This window comes from Protopterus annectens, chromosome 1.part0 (genome assembly GCF_019279795.1).
Source record: "Protopterus annectens isolate FY-2018-M chromosome 1.part0, PAN1.0, whole genome shotgun sequence".
Taxonomy (NCBI): Eukaryota; Metazoa; Chordata; order Ceratodontiformes; family Protopteridae; genus Protopterus; species Protopterus annectens.
In genome coordinates, this window is record NC_056725.1 from 1,546,126,323 (window position 1) to 1,546,150,663 (window position 24,341).

General features: G+C 38.7%; 1 protein-coding gene across 3 annotated transcripts in view; it reads right to left on the bottom strand.

Annotated features, from left to right (window-relative positions):
* TMPRSS6 (transmembrane serine protease 6) overlaps positions 1-24,341 on the bottom strand; it is a 1,200,807-nt gene that overhangs the window by 55,858 nt on the left and 1,120,608 nt on the right. For all 3 annotated transcript variants that reach the window (XM_044068021.1, XM_044068020.1, XM_044068019.1), the window contains 2 exons: positions 4,130-4,401; positions 3,636-3,772 (listed from right to left, as the gene is read on the bottom strand). In XM_044068021.1, coding sequence (XP_043923956.1) covers positions 3,636-3,772; positions 4,130-4,401 — 409 coding nt within the window. The remainder of the gene's footprint in view (positions 1-3,635; positions 3,773-4,129; positions 4,402-24,341) is intronic.

Sequence of the window (24,341 nt, forward strand, 5' to 3'; positions counted from 1 at the left end):
TTAGGTGGTGTTCCAAAGACTAAATTACCACCATGACAGCTACAAACAAATGCACTCTGCGGGTCATGTTGCTCAACGCTATAAGTCTAAATCTCAAAATGCACTCGCTTGAAGCACTCCTTTGTGCTGTAACAGAGACCTAGTTCAAGGCAGCAGAAAACACCCCTACACTACCAGGCTATAACTCATTCCACACCTTTCACCCCCAGAACTTGGACCGAAGCTCCAAAGTCCCCAAATGCAATTTGCGGGTCATGCTGCTCAATGCTATAAGTCTAAAATCTCAAAATGCACTCGCTCGAAGCACTCCTTTGTGCTGTAACAGAGACCTGGTTCAAGGCAGCAGAAAACACCCCTGCACTACCAGGCTATAATTCATTCCACACCTTTCGCCCCCAGAACTTGGACCGAAGCTCCAAAGGTGGTGGTGTTTCCATATTCATAAAGGATGCGCACACCTCCAGACTGGTGGCCCAACATAGCGCATCAGAGATATTTCAGGTGCAGAAAACATTGGGTAAGACAGTGATTCAGGTCATAGCCTGCTATAGGTCCCCAACCATGTCCCAAGACTCACACTCCACATTCCTAAGCACCCTGGGGAATATTGGGGTCCAACCTAACTTTCATACTGGGTGACTTCAACTACCCCTCCATTAACTGGGAAAACTACTTATGTACCAATACACTTGCCCAACATTTCCTGCAATTCGTTAATTCCAAAGCCCTGGACCAGCTCATTCTTCCCCCACTAGACGTAGTAACATCCATGACCTGGTCATTACTAACATGGGCGACTGTTGCTCTACACCAATAGTCAAATCCTCCCTGGTTAGATCTGACCACAAACTAATCACCTTGGAATTCCACACCCCCCCCCCTCGCAAAGGTAACCACCATGAAAAACTTCTCCAAAGCTAACTCTGGGCTCCTAAAAACAGAGGTGGCTAACTTCACTGCACCCATGCAAATGGAGAATAATTGCATGACTGATGAATCATACACCAATGCACTGTACGAACATGTACACAAATGCATGGATCTTGCCATACACAACAGAACCAAGACAATCTCCTCCAAAAAAAGGAAGCCAATCTGGTGGTCCCCTGCCATAAACAAACTCTACAACAGAAGGAGGAAACTGATGTGGAATAAGGTGAAGTCCCAAGACTGGAAAAACTCCCTTATCAGCCTCAATAAAAAGTTGAGATCCCTTATCAAATCCTCTAAGGCCAGATATGAAAACAGAATTGCAGCAGATAGTAAAGACAACCACAAGGCCTTCTATAGTTAATGCAAAGAATCTCCACGGCAATACCTAGATTTACTCTGAGTTACTGCACAATGGTACTTCCTATACTGAGCCAACAGATATTGCCAATATACTAGCTGACAGATTCAGTGCCAGCTTTACCCCTCTCCCCCCCTCCATAGGACAAATTGCAATACCAGTAGATTGCCAGGCACCCAGTATTACTGCTGCACAGGTTAAAACAGCACTGTCCAAGGCCAAGAATTCAGCTTCTATGGGACCTGACAATACCCTGGCGTGTTCTACATGAACTACAGAGTGAACTGGCACCTCACCTGTGTGCCCTGTTCAATCACAGCCTCACCTCAGGCTTTGTCTCTACCAAATGGCACACTGCTACAGTCATCTCTCTCCACAATGGAGGAGCAATTACAGACCCTAAGAACTATCGCCCTATTAGCCTGATGAGTCTGATATGCAAAGCTATGGAACTCATCATCATGGACCTAATAAACAAGGATATAGGAAATCTCCAAACTCTGGATCCTACACAGTTTGGTTTTGTGAAGGGTAGCTCATACCTGCTCAACTTGGTCGACTTCTTTGAGTCAGTCACCAGAGCTGTGGATGAAGGCAAAGTGGTTCATACAACCTACCTTGATCTGGCCAAGGCCTTTGATACCATTCCCCACTTAGGAATCATAGAAAAACTCACTAAGCTAGGCATCAACCCCTATATCACCAGGTGGGTTGCAAACTGGCTCACAGATAGAACTCACAGTGTGAAAGTAGCTGACTCCAAGTTAGACTGCTGAGCAGTTATGGGTGGAGTCCCACAGGGTTTGGTCCTGGGTCTTCTCCTGTTTGGTATCTTCTTCTCTGAAGTCCAGGACAACATGAAGGGACACTAGCTGACAAAGTTCGCAGACTATTGCAAGTTGGGAGCTATTATTAACTCCCCAAGTGATGTTGACATCCTACAGAAAAGTCTCACTGAGACCACCGACTGGTGTCAGAACCATGGCCTTAAGCTCAATGCCAAAAAATGTGTCATCATCCCCTTTGAGAAAAACCCGGTTCCCGTGAATTACCACATTGATGGTAGTCCACTAAACACAGAAGGCATTATGAGAGATCTGGGAACACAGGTTGACAGCAACCTCTCTTTTGACCACCACATTGCCACTGTGCTCAGAAAGTCCTTCTATGTGACACATCTCATTACTAAGGTACTAAGGTTTTGCATCCAGGAAGAAAGAGGTCATTGTCTCCTTCTACTCTTCCCTCATTAGGCCAATCATCAAGTACAAATGCCCCATTTTCCATGTTCCTCACTAGACACCTGCAACAACTGAAGAGGCCGCAAAAGTACCTCACAAAAAGGATCCTAGGCCTTAAACACTTGTCCTATATGGACAGACTCAAAAAACTCCAACTATTCTCTGTCTCATATCACCTACTTAAAGGCGATCTCTGCTTGAATTACAAAGTCATGTCTGACCCAGCTCTGTTAGAAATGCTACATCTAAAGAAATCCCAATCCCTTCACACTACATGCTCCAGAGACCTCAACCTCATTATCACAATCAACAGAACGTGCTGGAGGGACAGGTTCATAACCCAGAAACTGCCCGTGCTATGGAATAGACTTACCATACATGTCAAACAAAGCACCTTACTGGACCTCTTCAAGAGAAATCATGATGAATGGATGGGAAATAGAAAATTCACTCCAGGGATCACTCCAGTGGCTCTACTCAACAGAGGCACTGGGATCTAAGTTCGGGTGGCACGATGTCAGGGTAATCCTATGGGCTAGGCTTGTAAAGGCTCCAGGGCCATTAGCCTAGAACAAACCTATGAATCTATGAACCAGGGGTGAACAATGATATGGAGCATTTCAGACTCAATCCAGGAGCACTGTTTGAAGTGGTTTGCTTAGAGTCATGCAGGTGTCATATGGTGACTTATGAAGTCAACCACTGGACTGCAGGATGAGTCTTTTTAACAGTTTGTTCACTTAATCCTCTATATTAACTGCCACACACCTTATTTTTAAATGCACAAATTTTAGGCATGCATATTTCATAGCAAAGAGGTACATATAACTGCATAAGCATCTATGTATGTAATGGCAGTCAGGAAATGCACATTTGAAGTTATTTTCTTACTGTTCAGCACAGTTATCAGCACCACTTAATAAATATCACAATGAAGGTAAAGGAAACCAACCCCTGAGTATTTCAGAAAGCAAAACCCCTGTCCTAGACAAATTAGCAGATTAAACAAAACTAAAGACTCTATATACTGAAGACTGAACTGCCTCCCAGTGAAATTAAAACATTCATACTATATCTAAATGGTGAAAGTGCTCCTTAGTTACCTGACATGCGTCCTTCTCTCCTTTTGCATAACCTGCACACAGCATCCTTGGCGTTATCTTATACTGGTATGACCAGTTGCAGATATCTTGACTTATGACCTGAACATCCGCCTTCTGTAAAATGTTAGTGTTGTCACCTTTTCAGACACAGCATGAAAAGTATAAAAAAGAAGTTATGCACATCACTATGGATATTCATAAATGTATTTTCATTACTACAACTAACTATGGGGCACATTGCTGAATTTTATTGTTGCATTTCAGACAATTTAACACACTGGGATACATTTGACTGTACATTTTGATAAGAGGAGCTGATTTATTCACCTGCAAAGTAGTTATTTTAGTTAGAGCACAATATTGGTCTCTGCAAAGGCAGACTTTGATATCTCTTTGCATGTCTGATTTTTTTTAAACCAGTAAGTGCACTCTTTTGAAAGATATAGTTATTGGAAGTTTCACTCTTTTTTTTAACAAAATAGGGATTCACTCACCTCCCTCCTTGACAGCTCCCCAGCCAGTGACCCAGCACTTAATTCCTGGCTGAAATATGTGGGCACTATCAGGCAAGCAGACAGGTTGAACAAAGGGTGTTTTCATAACTGGTCTTTCAATCTGGAGAAGCGCAATGTCATAATCATGGTTGTCATAATCATAGTACTGGTGAACAACAATCTTCTTCACTTTGAAGGACACTTCATTTTTACTTGTCATGTTCAGCTTGTTTTTGCCAAGGTAAACCGTCCATACTGATGGAGAAGCCAAACTGAAAAACAATTCCCAGCATTAGTTTCTCTGTCCGTTGTTACATAATAACATAATGCTTTTTAACCACAAGTACTATCTATAATATAATAGTTCATACTATAGTATTCACATACTCCAAAACAGAGCAAGTTAAATAAACAAAACTTAATGTATGCTTCTCAGGTTATCTATAAGAAAGCAAATTGTAATGTCTTAATGGGTTGGATAGACTTGCATGCATTTTCATGCCTTTTCTTTATTGACTTGATACAGTTTCTAGAATAACTTTTTTTACAGATTGCCTGAGGATACCACATTGGCTTGCCCTGTTTTGTTTTGTTTTTTTATTATTATTACATTGTTTTCACAGTGTAAGAAAATGCCTTGGTTTGCTATCACACAACTGTTCTACTATCCCTGCAATACCAGAATCATCATACTAGGACAGCAACAAAATACTGCATGCTTGACAAAGGTCAACGTTTGTGGCACCTGGGTCTCCTTGATTAGGAAATTAGTGACACAATAAGAAAAGGCACTGAGTAACATGTGCTAAACAAAGAGCAGAATAAAAGACTTCTGTATATGGAGCTTTTATATACTACAAAATATTGTGTTTGGCATCTACATCAGTGTACATAACAGCCAGAGATGCAAAGCTGATATCTGAAACTGAGCTACTAACCCATTTCATGTGTCTCCTATTATATCTTTAACTGTTCACAGTTGTTGTTTTAAGTAGGATGACAGCCATAACAATCTCTTACTTTTGTGCCATGTTAAATTATTATGCTTTGGGTTAAAGGTTACAAGCCATGCATATCTGTCTCTAAATTATTTATATTTTAGCACTGAATGCCTTCCTAGTAAAACAAGATCCATTGGCTATACATCAAATTTCAAGGGCAATTTAGGAATACTGGTAGATTAGATAGTTTAATTAAAGTGGCTATACCACTGATGTAGGGTCCTTTCACAGCATCATTTTTCAGTGGGTGTTTTACAGCCTGATGGAGTTAGCAAGTTATTGGAGAGTATTTGACTACTACCAGACATCTCCCAGACTCCCTTAGTGACCACATGCCCACCTTCCTTCTCAGGCAAAAGATAAGCTCAGCTAAAACAAACATATATAAATATATCCCCAATAAAAGACACTTCTCTATAGATACCTTCAACTCCACTCTAAAACAGTACAACTGGACCCCCTTAAAACACCTTTACCTAGACGATGCAGTCCAATACTTCATTGAATCATTCTTAAAGATACTTAACTCTCTGGCACCAATTAGAAGAAAGCGCATCAAGGCAAAATCAAATCAATGACTAAGTATCGACATTCTCCAAATAATGAAGGAAAGAGACTTGGCTTGGTAATACTATAATTCATCCAAAACCCAAGTTTCCTCCTACATTACCGCCAACTAAGAAACCAAACCAAAACATGGATTTGAAATGACAAAAAATCATATTATTCACTACTCCAGCAAAAACATCAAAACAACCCTCAAAAATTCTGGGCCACTATTAAGCAACTCCTAAACCTAGGCCAAATCTACACCCCCATCCCAACCTCCCCCAAACTCCACAGACAGCATAGCAGTCAAATTTAATTCTCACTTCATAGAATCTATACAGTCCCTCCTAAACAATAAAAACAACCCACTAACTATTCCCACTAATTCTACCCCTCAAAACTCCCCTTTCTCTTTTAAGCCCATCCAAGCAAGCTACATAAAAAACTCCTTCACAAACCAAAACCAACAACACTTGCTGCAGACCAGCCACTCCCTGAGTTTCTCAAGTTAGCAGCAGACTCCATCTCATACCCAGTCTCCATACTCATCAGCTGCTCTATCTCTGAACAATACATTCCCAAACTCTGGAAAATGTCACACATAATTCCTCTACACAAAGGAGGAACATCCACAGAATTAACAAACTGCAGACCAAGTGCTATACTACCCCCTTAAGCAAAATTCTTGAAAAATGCATACACTCACAACTAATGTCCGACCTACTACTAAACAACACCCTCTCTAGCTCCCAGCATGGTTTCAGACCTAAACATAGCACCACTACCGCCCTCCTTAGTTTCAGTAACTCTATCAACCAGCCAAAAAACAGTGGTTACCCTGTATCAGCAACCTTCCTAGATATGTCAAAAGCTTTCAACACTGTTTCCCATCAAAAACTACCATATGACTTATCTGCCAGTATTCTCTCCCACTCTACTATTGCATGGTTTCATAGTTACCTGTCTGAACGTCAATAGGCAGTCAAATGGCAGGAAGAACTCCTGCCAGTCTCTGTTGGCATTCCACAAGGCTCCATCCTAGGCCCCCTACTCTTCTACCATCTTTACCAATAAACTTAGCTCTGCCACTAACCAAGCCACAACTGTTCAATATGCAGATGACTCCACCATCATCTGCTCAGCTCCCACCCTCCTTGAACTCAAAACTAGAACCCAAAAGGTCTTCACTGACATAGAGCATTATCAACTTATCTTAAACCCTAACAAGACAAAACTTATACTTTTCACTAATAACAGAATCTCAATTCAGTCACCCAACTCCACATCCTTGCATCCAACAACACAAAAATCGAACTGGTTGAGAACTCCAAATTACTAGGAGTCACTATCGATAACTCACTAAAATATGACATACATAGCACTTTCCATAAAAAAAGGTCCACATTAAACTGGGCTCACTATATACAGCCAAAACATTTTCACTCCTACCACTAGACAATCTATTGCCAAAGTATACCCACTATCTACCTTAATGTATGCCTCCTCTATTTTCACTAACTTTAGGAAATCTGATCTTAGCAAACTTAAGGCCTGTTACCACAAAACTGCTACATTTGCAACCAACCTCCCCAACCATACACACCACTGCACTGCCTTAGAACAGTTAAGATGGCTTGAATTACCACACCTATTAGCATTCAATCAACTTACAGTTGCCCACACCATTATACACCAACCCAATAACTGTCCTTCCCTCAAAAACTTAATCCAACCATACTCCACTTATCATACCCTTCGCTCATCCAATAAACTGCTAGTAAAAGTTATCAAAGCCAATAACAGCTTCGGTGACTCCTTGTTTTCTAACCAAATAGCAAAATTCTGGAACTCCAGACCCCAACATATAAACAACACTATTTCTACCACCAATTTTAAACTTCTGCTCAAGGAACACCTATACAACAATTGGCAATGATCCTGTACTACTACAGGATAATTTAATACATACACATCCCACCCACTTTTCTTATTCTCTGATTAGTCCATACAATCTACTTCCTCTCTCACTCCACCAAAATCCACACCTAGCATCCTACTACTCCTAACTACATTCCTCATAAAGCAAAATAATGTATTTCCTTCCTTGAACCAACTATGTGAAATCATACATTAACTGTGCTGCATATAAATGTACTGCTATTCTAATAGTCAACTTCTCTATTAATTCAATGAAGCAAAAAACTTATGATACTATTCAAACCTATGTATAATCATGTATAATACTTTGCTCTTTATGTTCTTTTATAAATTCTATGTATACTTATGCATGCAACTTATTATGCTCATCTAATGTTTCTACTGTTTGAACCTATTACATTTTTTGGAGCTTTTCTCCTAGGGTCTCCCCTAAAAATGGGCTACTAGCTCATTTGGACCTTCCTGGTAAACAAATGTAAAATAAATAAATAAATAAATAAAATCTCAGTCTGAAATAAATGCAACTAACAGCTATTCCAGCTTTCTAAACTCAAGCAAACTTTTAGGTAAAATCTGAGCCAGCACTGGATATCCAGGATATGAAGGAGTGCAAATCCTTTGGTTTCTGTCCGTAAAAATAAAAAAAAAAAAAGAAAGAAACAGGAGAAACAAATGGAGTGGTACTAGTTTGATGAACATGTGTAGTTTAGTCCTAGGGATAATTAATCTTTAAAAACATTCTATTTCCTACAGAATACACCTAGAAGCTTGAAGATAATTTAAGCAGACATGCTAAATAACATGAAAAGAATCTTCCAAGAGATCAAATTAAGATCTGCAAAGCAATTAGCGTCAAATGGATGCAGTAAAGCTTGCCAATCATGATTTCAGGATTCCACGGTAAAGGAAAATGGTCTTCAAAGGCAGGCAAGGATGCAGAAACTCTCTTAGATGTTTGTTTACCCGGTAATACTACACAACAGTTCTGTTCTCTGCTGGTTCACAATGAGAATAAATGTCAGGAACATGCTCCATGACCATGGACCTGCTAAGCCACAGATCATACAGGCTATGAACTGCTAACAAATATCAATGTGCAGTCCTGGGTTTGATTCCTCACTCTCCATACTATGGGAGTCTGAACAAGTAATTTAACCAAACAGTATTCCTGAGTTACTTCTGAAAAAAATCTATTTGTAACCAATGGGTTCACACAATTAACAAATAAAATAAAACAAAAAACACATTATCAAACTTCTAGACTTGCTCTCCTGCAAGACCCATGTTAGCACTTATTCCTTAGTTCATACCCCTACAGGAGCCATGTTTGTACTTGTTCCTGAGTTCACATATTTATAGATATTGTGGCCTTCATTGTTTTGGCCCTAAGATATTATGGTCTCAGGATTATGGGGTTCAATTCTGTGGGCTTCAAGATTACTAAAATAAACCATATATATGTGTGTGTGTGTGTGTGTGTGTGTGTGTGTGTGTGTGTGTGTGTATCTATTTATCTATCTATCTATATATATATATATATATATATATATATATATATACACATATATATATATATATATATATATATATATATATATATATATATATATATATATATATATAAATATATGTGTGTGTGTGTGTGTGTGTGTGTGTGTGTATATACATATATGAAGCGTGGAATAAATTGGTTGACATAAAAGAAAGACAAGAAAACAGTGCCTACAGAGACATTCTGTAAAGCACGGGCTTACTTAAAAGGATAGAAGCCTGAACAATACTATGATTCCTGCAAGTCCAATTTATCATGGCACCAGACAGGTTAAGAGGCATTTACCTACAAGATGGTTATGACCATATGTGGGAAAATAGTTTCACTGTTTCTCTAGCTTGCCTAATACTTAATATCATAGGCGCCTAATTTTTAAGTTATACTTTCACATAGTTAAATGTGGCTTTTAGGAACAGTAGTATAACACAATGGGATTATTTTTCCAGGCCATATGATCCATAGTCAAAAAGATTATTCCTCTGGAATATTAATCTAGTTAGGGAAGCAGTGAAAATAATTTACTCTTACACAAATCTGACATCAAGAAGCACAAGGTATTCTTTCCAAATTTTGCATGGACATTATGGGTTTACAAGCTTCAATGGGATGGAGTGCAGAAGTGGAAGAAGGAAGATCAGGATATGGAGATTACATAGTAAAGTTTCAAGTTGGAGAATGTCCTTTGGAACACAGCTCTTAAATCCCCAGGGGAAAGGATTCAACAAACTAAATGAAAGGTAAAGCAAAGTGTAGTTATGGGCAGTAGAGGGCTGTAAGGTGCTGGAACGTCTTGCCTGTCAGGTAATTCTTCAGTCTGTACACATTGTAACAGGATTTTTTTCAGTATGCATAGAATGACTTTTAAAGGTAGAGCTCCATGAAAGTGTGGATCTGGCCATGACTGCATGTGAACCACATGAGGGGGATAGATAAGGACAGGCAGCCAGATTCAATAAAGCCTACATGGTCCATTTACACAATGCGTGTGTGTCACTGCATGACACACACACTGTAGCGCACCATTTTGGATTCAGTAAGCGACTCTACACTGCGTGTAGAGCCATGCACAGCCGTGCAAACCAGGTAAGCACTGTGGCATGCAAATTACAGCATAAGCAGCTAAATTGTATGCTAATCAACCAATCCAAGATGGAGGAGCTATTCAACAAGCTATAAAGAAAAAACAAATACAGGCTCAGTGCTGTTTTTTCCTCTGAATTCCAAAACCTATAGGAATACAGCCACTGAAGGGAGTCTACACATAAACAATATCAGGGACTGCTGTTGCTTTAATTCAGCTGTATGTGCAACAGGCTGAAGTCTATGCTGCTTCAATAGACATAGAATGAGAAGAGTTTTTAGACCCCAGGTAACTTATCACAAACTACATGATCTGAAAATTGTGCAGCACTACAGGGTGGATACAGACACACTACAAGAACTCTGCAATCTCTGTTGTCCTCATCTCAGAGCCAGGCAAACCAAGGAGAACCCATCCCAGTGGAGACAAAGGTATGTGTAGCACTTAGAATCTTTGTCACAGGTACCTTTCACAGACCAACAGGAGACATGCTGGGGATGTCACAGGCATCAGCATCCAGGATCCTCCATCAATTCCTGAATGCTATGCTCCAACATCTAGTGACCACATATATTTTCCCCATACTCCTGAGGATAGGGTCAGAAGTATTCAGGAGTACTACCCTGTAACACACTACCTAAAAGTTCTGAGTGGCATAGATTGTACACATATAGAAATTAAGGCACCACCAGGGGATCAAGGAAGGCTCTGCATTAATAGAAAGAGCTTTCACTCTGTTAACTGCCAAGTTGTGTGTAATACCAAGGAAATCATCTTGAATGTGTGTACTGGCAACCTTGGCAGTTACCACAACTCACGTATCTGGCATACCTCCCAACTGTATCAGATGTTTGCTAGGAGGGATATCCCACAGGGTCATTAATGGTGGTGTAGGCTATGCACTGGAACTGTGGCTGATGACAAATATTAGAAATGTACACACACACAATATAGAATGCTATAATAAGGCACATGCTCAAACCAGAAATATCATAGAGCATGTGTTTGGACTGCTGAAGTTGAGTTATGGTGCCTAGACACATCTGAGGGAACCTTGCAGTACAACTTATGGACATGTACTGAAATATTCACAGTATGTGCCATGCTACACAACATAATCCTGAGGAAACAGCTTCAGCTGGATCAAGAGGGGAAGGTGCACACATCCCACCACCAATGCCAAGGTCACCACAGCCACACACAGGTGAGGAGTCAGTGGGAGAACCAGCAGCTGATGTGGGTGTAGGCAGACATAGGCATGCTCAATATGTCCTTGCACTGACTAAGAGACAATGTGTAGCACACTCACTCACCACCTAGGGGCTAAAAGCCTTCCTCCTATGCACATCCATATAGTAACATTGATGCCAAGAAACTCTCACAACCTTTACCTTCCCATGCATTGGCTATGTGCTGTTTTTATCAGACAGAGTCAGCCCTTAACTAAAACTGTTGCAACTACTGGATTTACATGGTAATTGTTGAATGTGGAGTGTATTGTGTAATAATATGAATGACTGGCATATCCTTGCATTTTGTTACTTGGAGATTAAATTTCTTTTAAATAATAAAGAAATATATTGCTTTTTTTTTAAGGGCGTACTTCTTTAAGAACACCCTTTGCATCCAATTGCACAGATGCTTCTGCATCTGTGTGACCGATGGTTTACATTTTCATCTTCCGCGCCCACTCGGAATTTGAATTTCAGAAGATGTTTGGACTAGGGACAAAGGTACAAGTGAAAGGTAGGTGTGTGCATGTGTGTGTTTAAGAGGTGTGTGTGTGTGTCTGTGTGTGTGTGTGTGTGTGTGTGTGTGTGTGTGTGTAAGAAATAGGTAGGGGTGTGTGGATGTAAGAAGTTGTAAGAAGTAGATAGGTAGGGGTGTGTATAAGTGTATGTAAGAAGTAGGTAGGTAAAAGTAGGTGTGTGTGTGTGTGTGTGTGTGTGTGTGTGTGTGTCTGTGTGTGTGTGTGTGTGTGTGTGTGTGTGTGTGTGTGTGTGTGTGTGTGTGTGTAAGTAAGAGGGGGTAGGAGTGTGTGTAAGGGGGGAGGGGGTCATACCCCACAATTATCCAGATTTTTGCATCATACAGTATTTTCAGTTTGGTTGTCATAAAATTGTGTTTTTTTCTGGCAAATCACTGAGGACTGATGTCAGAAAATAAAGGCAGACATTTGAGTTTTAGACTTCATGTCCTCAGAAAATGCATACTAATACAAACCTTGTTGTTCTATCCACTTTCTAAGGAGGTAGGGGGATGTACTGTATGTGTATGTCATACCTCTCAACTGAACAGATTTTCACAGAATGTCCAGATTTTTGCCCTACATTTTTGGTCTGTTCCTCATATAAATTCTTTTTTTTTTTTTTGACAAATCACTGGGGTGAGCTAAGGATTGAAGTTACTATATAATAACATGTATTTGAGTTTTAGACTTCATATCCTTTAGAAAATGCATTCTAACACAAATCCTGTTATTCTAGCAACTTTCTAAATGTGTTCCTAGTTTTGTGCCTTTGTCCCAAACATTATAACAGGCTTTGTCCAAATTTCTTGTGATAAGAGATTGAGAGGTATGCATATGTGTGTGTGTGTGTGTGTGTGTGTGTGTGTGTGTGTGTGTGTATTTAAATATGTATAAGAGGGAGGTAACATACCCCTCAGCTGCTCATGCTTTTGCAGAATGTCAAGATTTTTCCCAGTATTCCTCCTAAAAAGGATTGAAGTTGCTAAATAATAACAGACATTTGAGTTTTAGAAGTCATATCCTTTAGAAAAATGATACAAACACAAATCATTTTATTTTAGCAATTTTCTAAGCAATATTTATAATCTGCCCCTATTTATTTTAGGCTTTGTCCAGATTTTTTGCGCTAAGAGATTGAGGTGTGTGTGTGTCTGTGTGTGTGTGTGTGTGTGTGTGTGTGTGTGTGTGTGTGCGTGTGAAATGCCCTAGTTAGAGTTCGCAGGTGGACTTTATTTTCAAGTACATTTTCAAGGAATAGTGAGCCTCAAGGGAAGATAAGTTTACTGCTGCTCATGCTAAGTCTGCTTCAAATGTGCAACTCTTTTGTTTATCAAATGTTATCACTATTGTGGTATAGAGTTTTAAAGCAGTGTTTGTAGCAAAGCAGGTAGCATACTTGCATCTTGACGTAGAGGGCTGTAGGTTCTACTCCCACAGCTAAGGCGGTGGGGTTTTGCAGTCCTGAGTATGTCCTCCTTTGGATCAGATACCTAGTAACTATGAACCTGTTTTTCAGCTTGCCACCCATTCCCTATTGCAATATACCAACGTAGCATTTTTTAATGTAACATAGACAATTTATTCTTTAAGAGCAGCAGGCACTGAATTTGTAGATAAAACACTGAAATATAAAGTTGTTTTCTAGCAACAACATCTTCGTTAGTTTCATATCTCTTTAATGTGGAATTATTCAGATGACTTTTACTTCTGCAGAGCGATGGTAAAGCAAGCTTAAAGTACCAAAACCAAAGAAAAAAGGCCTGCTTGGAAACCCAAATAAAGGACTGAAACCTGGTAAAACTCCTTTCTTCAAAGCGAGTATAAGGCGACATCCAGTAACTCACAAAGACTGACAATCCACAATAGCACTAACACCACAAAAATTGAATACGTTTTCGACCCTAATACAAGGTCTTCTTCAGAAAAACTGAAAATCATCAATAAAGTGCCTTTTATACAGGATCCATCAATTAAAACCATCAATTAACCAGTGAAAATCCATGCATCATTAAAAAAATAGCAGCTTTTAAAATTTGACATTAAAAACAAGTAAAATCATCTCTAGTAATAAAAAACATGTATTACATTCCATAAACAAATAGAAAAACAATTAGACCATAATTAATGAATGACAAAAACAATGAATAAAAATTAGTATTAAGAGTATAAAAATATATAATTTCCTTGTATTTAAACCATATTGCCTTGATGCTACTAAATATTGTATAACTGTGCCCCCATGTGGTTACAATGAAAAACTTCATAATTTAGCTACCCTGAGCTTAAGCACTGAGGAAATAGAAAGTGTATCGTTGAGACCTGGGAATTTAGTGGAGTCCAGAACTATTTGCCAAAAAAGTTCTTTGTACTCTAATTTGGCTTCCCACATACCACCCCTGATCTCCTTAGGTACTATTTCCAAGACAAAAAAGAAAAAATACGCTTGAGGACATTTTAAAGTATGTCTATATAGTGCATTTTTGTTGTATTGTCTCCTAATTTCATACAAATGCTCATAAATACGATTTTTCAACTTTCTTTCAGTTTTCGCCACGTAAAAAGAGCTGCAGAAATTGCACGTAGCAATATACACAACTCCTTGGGTATTACAGTTAGAAAAGGTGTCACTGACAATATTTCTATCCCTTGAAGGTATGGTAATGTGGGTTTGGTTAACCACATAAGCACATTGCGAACAAGCTCCGCATTTAAAAGTCCCATACCTTCGTAAAGAACCTTTGGATTTGTTGGACCCTTTGAACTCAAATAATTGTTTAAAATTCTGGTCTCTTCTATAAATAAATTTCAAGGGTTTATTTTTAAAAATCTCTAAATCAGAGAATTCAAAAAATTTATTCCATTCCTTAGTAATAACTTCCCTAATGACACCTGAATCTCCTGAATAATCAAAAATAAAAGCTTCACAAAAATTGTCAACCTCGTTATTTGGTGGAACTAAGGAAGCAGTATTAAAAAAAACACGTCCTAAAATGGGAGAAAATCTGTCATGTCTCCCCTGGACCACTACCTCCAACATCTGTTGCAGTAGACCTTCGGGGTATCCCCTTTCCCTAAACATATCTAAAACTTTTTTACTTTCTGTGAAGAAATCAACATCATTAGATGTCATCCTACTAACCCGAACTAGTTGACCCTTGACCAGATTCTTTTTCAGAAAAAAAGGATGAGCACTTTTGAAGTGAAGATATGAATTAGAAAATGTTTCTTTACGAAAAATGTTAGATGAAAAACCTTGATTGGTTTTGGTAAGGGTAACGTCCAAATATGTAAGCACATTAGGATTATAATTATAAGTAAAATCCAAAAATGTGGTGGTACCTTTAATATATTCCAAAAATTCAATAAAGGTGTCATAAGAACCTTTCCAAAAAATAACAGTATCGTCCAGGAATCTTTTGTATAGGCACCAATATGGTGCAAAAGGACTCTCAAGGACGTATAGTTCTTCTCACCTAGACAAAATAATGTTTGCGTAGGTGGGAGCACATTTGGCACCCATAGCCACTCCTCTGGTTTGTTTGAAAAATTCTCCTTGGAAAAACATAAAATTGTTGTTAAGAATGATATCCATGAAAAGTAAACAATTGTTAAAATCATCGTTAGAAAATAGTTTACTGTCCCTCATACTCTCTTCTAACCATTGAAGGCCTATATCATGGGGAATAGACCCAAAAAGGTCCACCACATCCAATGTAACAAACACTAAATCTGAAGAATACAGGTTGGGTTCAACACACCTAAGAAAGTCCCATGAGTCTTTTAGTGAGGTAACACCCTGTTGTGAAAGTTGTTTCAACTTCTCGTCCACAAATTTTGCAAGTGGCGTAGTAGCCGAACCTTCCAAGGAAACAATCATCCACAATGGCGGGTCAATCTGGTCTTTGTGGACTTTGGGTATACCAAAAACCGAGGGAACTCTGGGATGCGTATTAGACAAAAAGTTGAAATTGTCCTGGGTAATAGAACCCTCCAAAAGTAAATCATTAAGTAGTAAATTAATTTTTGAATAAGATACATTCACTTCATTACTAGAAGCTCTGGAGTATTTGTTGGTGTCATACAACAAATCATTCATCTTAGATTCATAAGGAATAAAGTCCATCAAAACCGTTCCGCCCCTTTTGTCAGGGTGCATAATCCTAATATTAGTATTATTCCTGAGTTCATTAAACACATTTCTTTCTTCATGTGTTAAATTGGTAAAAATCTTATGCTGAACTATTGTGTTCCTTATTTCCCTTTCCAAAACATTTTCTAAATTCTTCAATTGGGGGTGTAATGGTGGGTTAAAAACACTTTTTTTCTTTAAGGAATTGTTACCTAAATAACCTTGTTTAGTAGACTGAAATATAAGGGCCAAGTTCATTTTCCTCAAAAACAATTTAACATCAACTATTAACTTAGGCAGACTAGCCTTGCGCAAAGGGATGAACTTGAAACCCTTAGAAAATAAATCAAGGTGTACAACTGTCAAATTCAGGTTAGTATAATTGAAAATATTATACCCATTAAATTGAAAAGTAAATCCTTGCTGGACAATGTAGGAATTTGTGTCAGGAATCATCTCCGACTCCATCTGCGGTTGTAAGTGTGATAGTGGACAGGATTCTGGTTGTGAATCCTGTCCGACCTCCTTAAAGGGGGCAACTGTTCAACTAGAAAGCATTCTTCTTCCCCGTCGAACTCCTCTTGTCTACCATTCTTGGTTTCATGTAAAGGATATACTTGATGTTTCTGGTACCCATTATAACCTGAGCCACCAGGGGTTTGGAAGGGCTTGGGTGGGAGGTAGGCATTACCTTCCTTATAATCCTTTAAATCTCTTTCCAGTTTTGTTATTTTCCTCCTCATATTCTTAATACACCTATTCTCAATGTCAGAAAAAATGTCAAAGTACAATTTCTTCCCTGTTTCAATTGTAAAAACCAAATCATTAATAATATTACTATTAATAGTTTCTCTTTGATCTAAAAGAGACGTCCTGATTCTTTCGTTTTCCTTAATAATAGCATCAACCACATTTAATCCACATTTATCATACATTTTAATTAAATCAGAGTGAAATTCAGAACCTTGAACCACATTGTTAGGGAACTTTACAATACGAAGTCCCTTAGGCACAATCTGCTTATCAAGACATTCCCTCAGGAATGTACAATCACATCCTAAGCGCTTGTATTTCTCCAAAAAATAAAACAAATCATCCACATTTTCTCTATAAGTTTTAACAACTTGTCCCTTAGGTCGAACAGTTTTGTAGGAACCATTAATAGAAAAATGTTTATCCAGAAATGCTTTGAAACCATTGATAGACAAAATAAAGAAAAGTCACCTTGATTTTCAAGCGGAGCATCCGTTTGCCCATTAGTTTGTTCTTGTGTCTTGTTACCACGAACAGGTTGAGAATTAGAGCATAGTAAGCGTGGAAAATTGTCAAAGTCATTTTCTGTAATAGGTATATAAACATCCAAACCCTCGTTGTTGCTACCACCTGAAAAACGCAGGTCAGTCTGTTTGTTGCATAAGGGAAACGCTGACAAAAGTGCACTGTTTGAACCAGAAGCAAGTTGCACAATAGAAGAGCAAGCTGGTGTCAGTAGTTCCACAAGCTGCTATAATTGACCAATCACCTTACGTAATTCACCCATCCCATGGTGTTTGGGTGATTCAAGTTCGGTTCCGCCCTCTGGATTCCCCGCCATCGTAAAAGTACCAAAACCAAAGAGCGATGGTAAAGCAAGCTTAAAGTACCAAAACAAAAGAAAAAAGGCCTGCTTGGAAACCAGGGAAGTTATTACTAAGGAATGGAATAAATTTGTTGAATTCTCTGATTTAGAGATTTTTAAAAATAAACCCTTGAAATTTATTTATAGAAGAGACCAGAATTTTAAACAATTATTTGAGTTCAAAGGGTCCAACAAATCCAAAGGTTCTTTACGAAAGTATGGGACTTTTAAATGCAGAGCTTGTTCGCAATGTGCTTATGTGGTTAACCAAACTCACATTACCATACCTTCAAGGGATAGAAATATTGTCAGTGACGCCTTTTCTAACTGTAATACCCAAGGAGTTGTGTATATTGCTACGTGCAATTTCTGCAGCTCTTTTTACGTGGGTAAAACTGAAAGAAAGTTGAAAAATCGTATTTATGAGCATTTATACGAAATTAGGAGACAATACAACAAAAATGCACTATATAGACATACTTTAAAATGTCCTCAAGCGTCTTTTTTCTTTTTTGTCTTGGAAATAGTCCCTAAGGAGATCAGGGGTGGTATGTGGGAAGCCAAATTAGAGTACAAAGAACTTTTTTGGCAAATAGTTCTGGACTCCACTAAATTCCCAGGTCTCAACAATACACTTTCTATTTCCTCAGTGCTTAAGCTCAGGGCAGCTAAATTATGAAGTTTTTCATTGTAACCACATGGGGGCACAGTTATACAATATTTAGTAGCATCAAGGCAATATGCTTTAAATACAAGGAAATTATATATTTTTATACTCTTAATATTAATTTTTATTCATTGTTTTTGTCATTCATTAATTATGGTCTAATTGTTTTTCTATTTGTTTATGGAATGTAATACATGTTTTTTATTACTAGAGATGATTTTACTTGTTTTTAATGTCAAATTTTAAAAGCTGCTATTTTTTTAATGAGGCATGGATTTTCATTGGTTAATTGATGGTTTTAATTGATGGATCCTGTATAAAAGGCACTTTATTGATGATTTTCAGTTTTTCTGAAGAAGACCTTGTTGTATTAGGGTCGAAAACGTATTCAATTTTTGTGGCGTTAATGCTATTGTGGATTGTCAGTCTTTGTGAGTTACTGGATGTCGCCTTATACTCGCTTTGAATAAAGGAGTTTTACCAGGTTTCAGTCCTTTATTTGGGTTTCCAAGCAGGCCTTTTTTCTTTGGTTTTACTTCTGCAGAGATTGTGCATATTAACTGATATTGGTGGATTGTAATGACAGAAGTTTGAGTGGCCTTTTATGGTTGAAATGTTCTGAATTGGGCAGTTTGTCATTATTGATTCATATGTTTTCTTTCATTGCTTACTGGAAAAATGTTGAAAACTATAAATTTAAAACACACTCGAAGAAGTAATGCTGTATTACACAAGTAATATAATTCAATTATATATTATAATTAATACAGTCAGGAAGGTGAATCAAATAACTTTTGCATGGTCCTAAAAATATGTGCAAGGGACCCATAATTTGAAAACAGCTCAAAGTAAACTTTATCTGCCACTGGCCAGATGCATTTTCTTTGAATGTGGGTCTCAATGCTGATTCAGTGAATATGAGTTTCAAAGGTAGAAAAGTTTTAATTCTAAGTCTATTTTCATTGTAAGACTATTGTTTGTTTAGCAAATGTCTATCAGTGTTTGTGCTATAAAATTTGAAATAAAAGTTGTAAATTAAATCCAAATATCTGTATTCATTGTAGACGTAAAGCATAAAACAGTATGCACACTGAGACTTTTGAGGAGTTTTTATGGCAGATGGGGAGAAATAGCAAAGTAATGGGACACTAGAATGGCTGTGTGGGGGGCCTGAATGGTGGGGTTGGATTTGCACCCACCTTGCAAAAAAATCCTGGTGGGTGACCTGCCAGGAAGCAGGCAGAATACCTGTAAACAGGGTGTCTGTAAAAAGTCAAAGGTCAAAAACAATACATTGTTGCAATTTCTATATTTTATCGTGCACTGTGTTTAGCGGCAATGCATGGCAGCCATTCAACACCTACAGACAGGACTCAGACAAACAATAACTGAAACCAGATACATTCAATTAATTCTGTTGGGCACTGCGCAAAGCTGCTAAGCGGTGTTGCATGGCAGTTAACACAGAGACCTTAAGAATGATTAGTAAATGAGGGAATGTCATGTAGGTAGACTTGTGGCAGTAGGTTAAGTGTAGGGCTGGAGTACAGGTGGTCTTAGATTCTCAAACAGGGTGTGCAACCTTTTTTTTTTACTTTTGTGACAGTGCAGTTTATAGCAGTGCACTGAAAAATAGACAAATGTTATTTCAACATTCTTGTGGAAACGTGTAAGTGTAGGTCTGCCATACACATAGTCCTGGGTTCTAATACAGGATAATCCACACACTTTTGCTATTGTTCCACTTCCCATTATATTCACTCTCACTTATAACACTTAAGATATGAATTATATGTATGATGGATGAGGCACCATTATTGCTTCAGATGTATGACTGAGGGTATACTGTGTAGTATATTTCTGTAAGTATAATTCTGCTATTTAGATATGCATGACCTTCACAATTACGTAAGACACATACACAACTGGATCTATATGCAATAACCTTGTCAGGTCACACACATAGATGTGTAACAGCTCAAACTGTCACCTGTATTTATGTATGATTCCTGACTAGGTCTGAGCAACACGTCTTCTGTGGAAAGATGGAAAATTAATGCTGTGGAAGAAAATGTTTTGTCCCTTATGCCTAGGTTTGAATCCCACAGTGTAAAAATCAATTTTATCAAAGTATAAAGGTAAAAACAAATATGTCAGGTCATTAAATTTATGCCCCCAATGCACATCTGCAAATCTAACTCACTTACCAGTTACGTTCTAATTTCCAATATATATTTCCAGGGCAGGCTATATCAGTAGACACCCCTCAAAATAAGACCAAGTGTCAGATTAACCTTCCGGTTTCAATTATTTAATTTCTCTCTGCTTGGCACTGCTGCTCTCTGCTTAACATTGTGCAAATGAGGTTGGCATAATTGCTTGGGTTTGCACACTATCAATAAATGCGATAACTGGAATTGGTGGGAAAGCATCAGTTTCCATTGCTCTGGTTTGGCTGGTAGATATGACTGGCATTACAGAGGTAGGTGCCAAGTTTAGGGTACAGAGGTTGGGTGTCCAGGAGTCCAGGATATTTATTGGACTCCTGGTAAAGCCCCACAGCCAAAGGTGTCTGTTGAGGGAATATTCTGGCTCACAGTGCAAGTCTGAGGCATGGAGTAGTTTGGCCTAGGCTGTATCCAGTGGCACTGGTATCCCATGCACTGGAGAGCAATGTAGGCATCATTTTAATGATATACACAAGAGAAAAAGGGATACTGTCAATCGTTGGTTGCAGGAATTTGAGACTGTGGACATCCCACAGCTGTGTTAATATGAAAATAAGAGAGTACTTGCAAGACTTAGAAAGCTAAATACAAGCAAGACTGATATGCATAATGCTCTTCTGTTCTTTTCTATTCTTTCCTCAGCTGCCACTGAATGTGAGTTCAATTGGCAGGTTCATGTTGCTCGATTGGAGAGACTGAGGGAAGCAAGTGGTAAGTATTCAGCAGAACAGAAACGTTATTGTAGCATTAAAAGTTAAAGATAGCTTTTTGGTCTGTTATAGAGTTGTAGCAAATTGAGCATGCATATTCCAACTGTAAAAGCAAGTATGCATGCATTAGTCTGTAGCACAAACCAATTGCAAGAGCCCAATATTAGACTGTAGTCAGATGTTGTGGGTTCAAATACCACAATTCACAACTATACAATACTATTATTTCTTCAATAATAGTTACAGTAAATTAAAACAAACTCTATATCAGTGGCACAGATGCCCTGCTGTAAACTCTAATCTGTAGAATTGGAACACTCATATGTGCAATATATGCACATTTCAAGCATTATTTCAACACTCTATAGTATAGTGTGCATCTGTTAGGACATATACTTAAATGTAATACTTCAGATAAAAGAGCTGTATAATTGTATTAATGCATTGTATGTCACATATGATGGTCCTGATTTTATCTTTTTTTCTTTCACCCCAAACCTTAGCTGTCTATTTTATTTTCTATTATGTGTCATCAAAATGTCTCCATGTCATCCATGTGTACCACATCACTAAATGCTACACAGCACAGCAAAGTGGGGCAGCCCCAGTGAATCAGCCTGTCCCCACTTCACCAGCTCCAGCACCAATGCCCAGCATGGCTGGGAACCAACCTGGCAGCATTGCCTCTGCTGCCCCTGTACTACCTGTGCCTCAGGTAGTACTGCCCTGGAAGATGATGCAGTGGTACCGGCCACAGGGAGTTGCCATGGATGGTGTGTAGGGTTATTCATCACACCACAGGTGTGCCAGATGGAGAAGCTGCTCTCCCTCATGGTCTGTAAGAGGAGGTGGTGTCAAGCATTTCAGCCACCAGTGGAGTAAGGGGACAGTGATGACAGTCTAGTGGGTGAGGACTCAGTTCTCACTATCTCCAAGCTTGATGTCCATTAGCCTGCATTGTCCCCTCCCTCACCCCACTCACGGTGTCCCCCAACCTTTTGTGTCCTTCAGCATTACTGTTTCTTGTCTTGTTTGTCTTGTACGTTTGTATTTGCTTCCTCACCTACCCAATTTACCAGACCCAGACATACCTATGTCCCTTACCCAACAGTCCTCTCTTACTGAATTTAAAAAAAATGGTCACCTGTCACAAAAAAAAAATCGCCCCATACATAGCTCTCCATTTTGCACACATTTCTTCTTGGCGCACTTGATTTGATCCAGTTGGCTATACAACATGATTGCATTGTTGTCACCCCTCTTTGTGGAGGTGACAGTCCAAATTTATGTACTATTCTGCGTATATTTTCAGTTTACACTGTTAAAGAAATGGATTGCTATGGCTCTTTCCTACCTCCCTTTTGCACATTCCTGTATTGCTTTCACTTCATTTATCCCCCCTGCTTGCTCCCCAGTTCACAACTTTCCAATCTACCCCTTTTTAACACCTTTAATCTGGTCAAAAAATAGAGTTGTATACAATGCACATAAGTAACAGAAAAAGTAATGGATCCCCTCAAATTTTGGTCTGTCTGTTGTGTGGATATTTGCATCATGCACCATTGCACAGTGACAGAGTGCAGTGGTACATTACTGGAGTTATCTCTGTGCAAGGCCGCTTAACCCCGCTGTTCTATGGCAACACACAGCAACATATGTACTATAAATAATTCATGTCATTGCATTATCACTGTTTAAAAGTCTTTACGCTTATTAGATACACCTGGATTCGAACCCAGTATCATCTGGGCTCAAAATGAAATGTGTCAATACATTTACACCTGCTGCCACTGAGTCATTTAAGCAGAAGGTGTGTTTCATAGACTTAGTACTAACTCTCAGACTTTTCACAACGTGGCTCGTATTTGCGCACTGCTTAACTACAAGCAAACATGAAAAGTATTGAAAATGTGTATCTCGTATGCACAAACACTTTGCCAACTGTTGCCCAAACCCACTGCTCGCCGCACTATGAAAAAATAAATATTATGTATTACTGATATTTATTGTCCATCTCCTCTATATGACATGAAATTACATGTGGAAATATAATCTGAAGGCTCTATTTAACAATATGCCACATATTTACAATCTAGTCATATATTGCATCTCCCCAAACACTGCAACCCTGGTGTCTCAGTACTTTTTCCACACATATATCACCTACACTACATAAATTAATATCAAATGTTGTTTGATATGCAATACACATCAATCTAGTAACATGCAGAACTAGAACTATTAACTCATAAGCCTAAAAGCAGTATCTGCAAGGCTAGGGAAGAAATCAGCAGTGGTCCTTATCTGCAGGGGCATAGGTCACCGCCAACATACTTGACCCGACCCATTTTGGTTTTGTCAAGGATTGATCTTGCTTATTAAACTTAGTGGATTTCTTTGATACTGACCCCAATGACCTGGATGAGGGATAACAGGACATACCAGGTATGTTGAGTTATCCAAGGCCTTTGACATTATCCCCCATTCAGGTATGATAGAGAAAATCTCCCATCTGGGAATTAATCCATACATTACTAGATGGGCAGCCAACTGACTCACTGACAGAACACACACTGCCAAAGTTGAGGACTGCACCTCCACCACTAGAACACCTACCAGTAGAATACCACAAGGATCTGTGCTGGGCTCTTAAGTGTTTGGAAACTATTTTTGTGAAGTCCAGGCAAAGGTAGATGGCCTGTGGCTTACCAAGTTTGCAGATGACTGTCAACTTGACACAGTCATATAGAGTCCCCCAATTATGTTAACATATTACAGATGGGGCTGACACAAACAAATGATTGCTGCCAAGTTCACAGACTGAACCTTAAAGCAAAAAATGCCTCCTTGTCCCTTTGGCAATGAAGTATCCCTGCTAATTATGACATACATAGCACCCCTCTAAGCTCAAACACAGTATTGTGAGACTTGGAAACACATGTTGATAGCAATATATACTTCAATCACTATGTGTCCATAGTGATGAAAT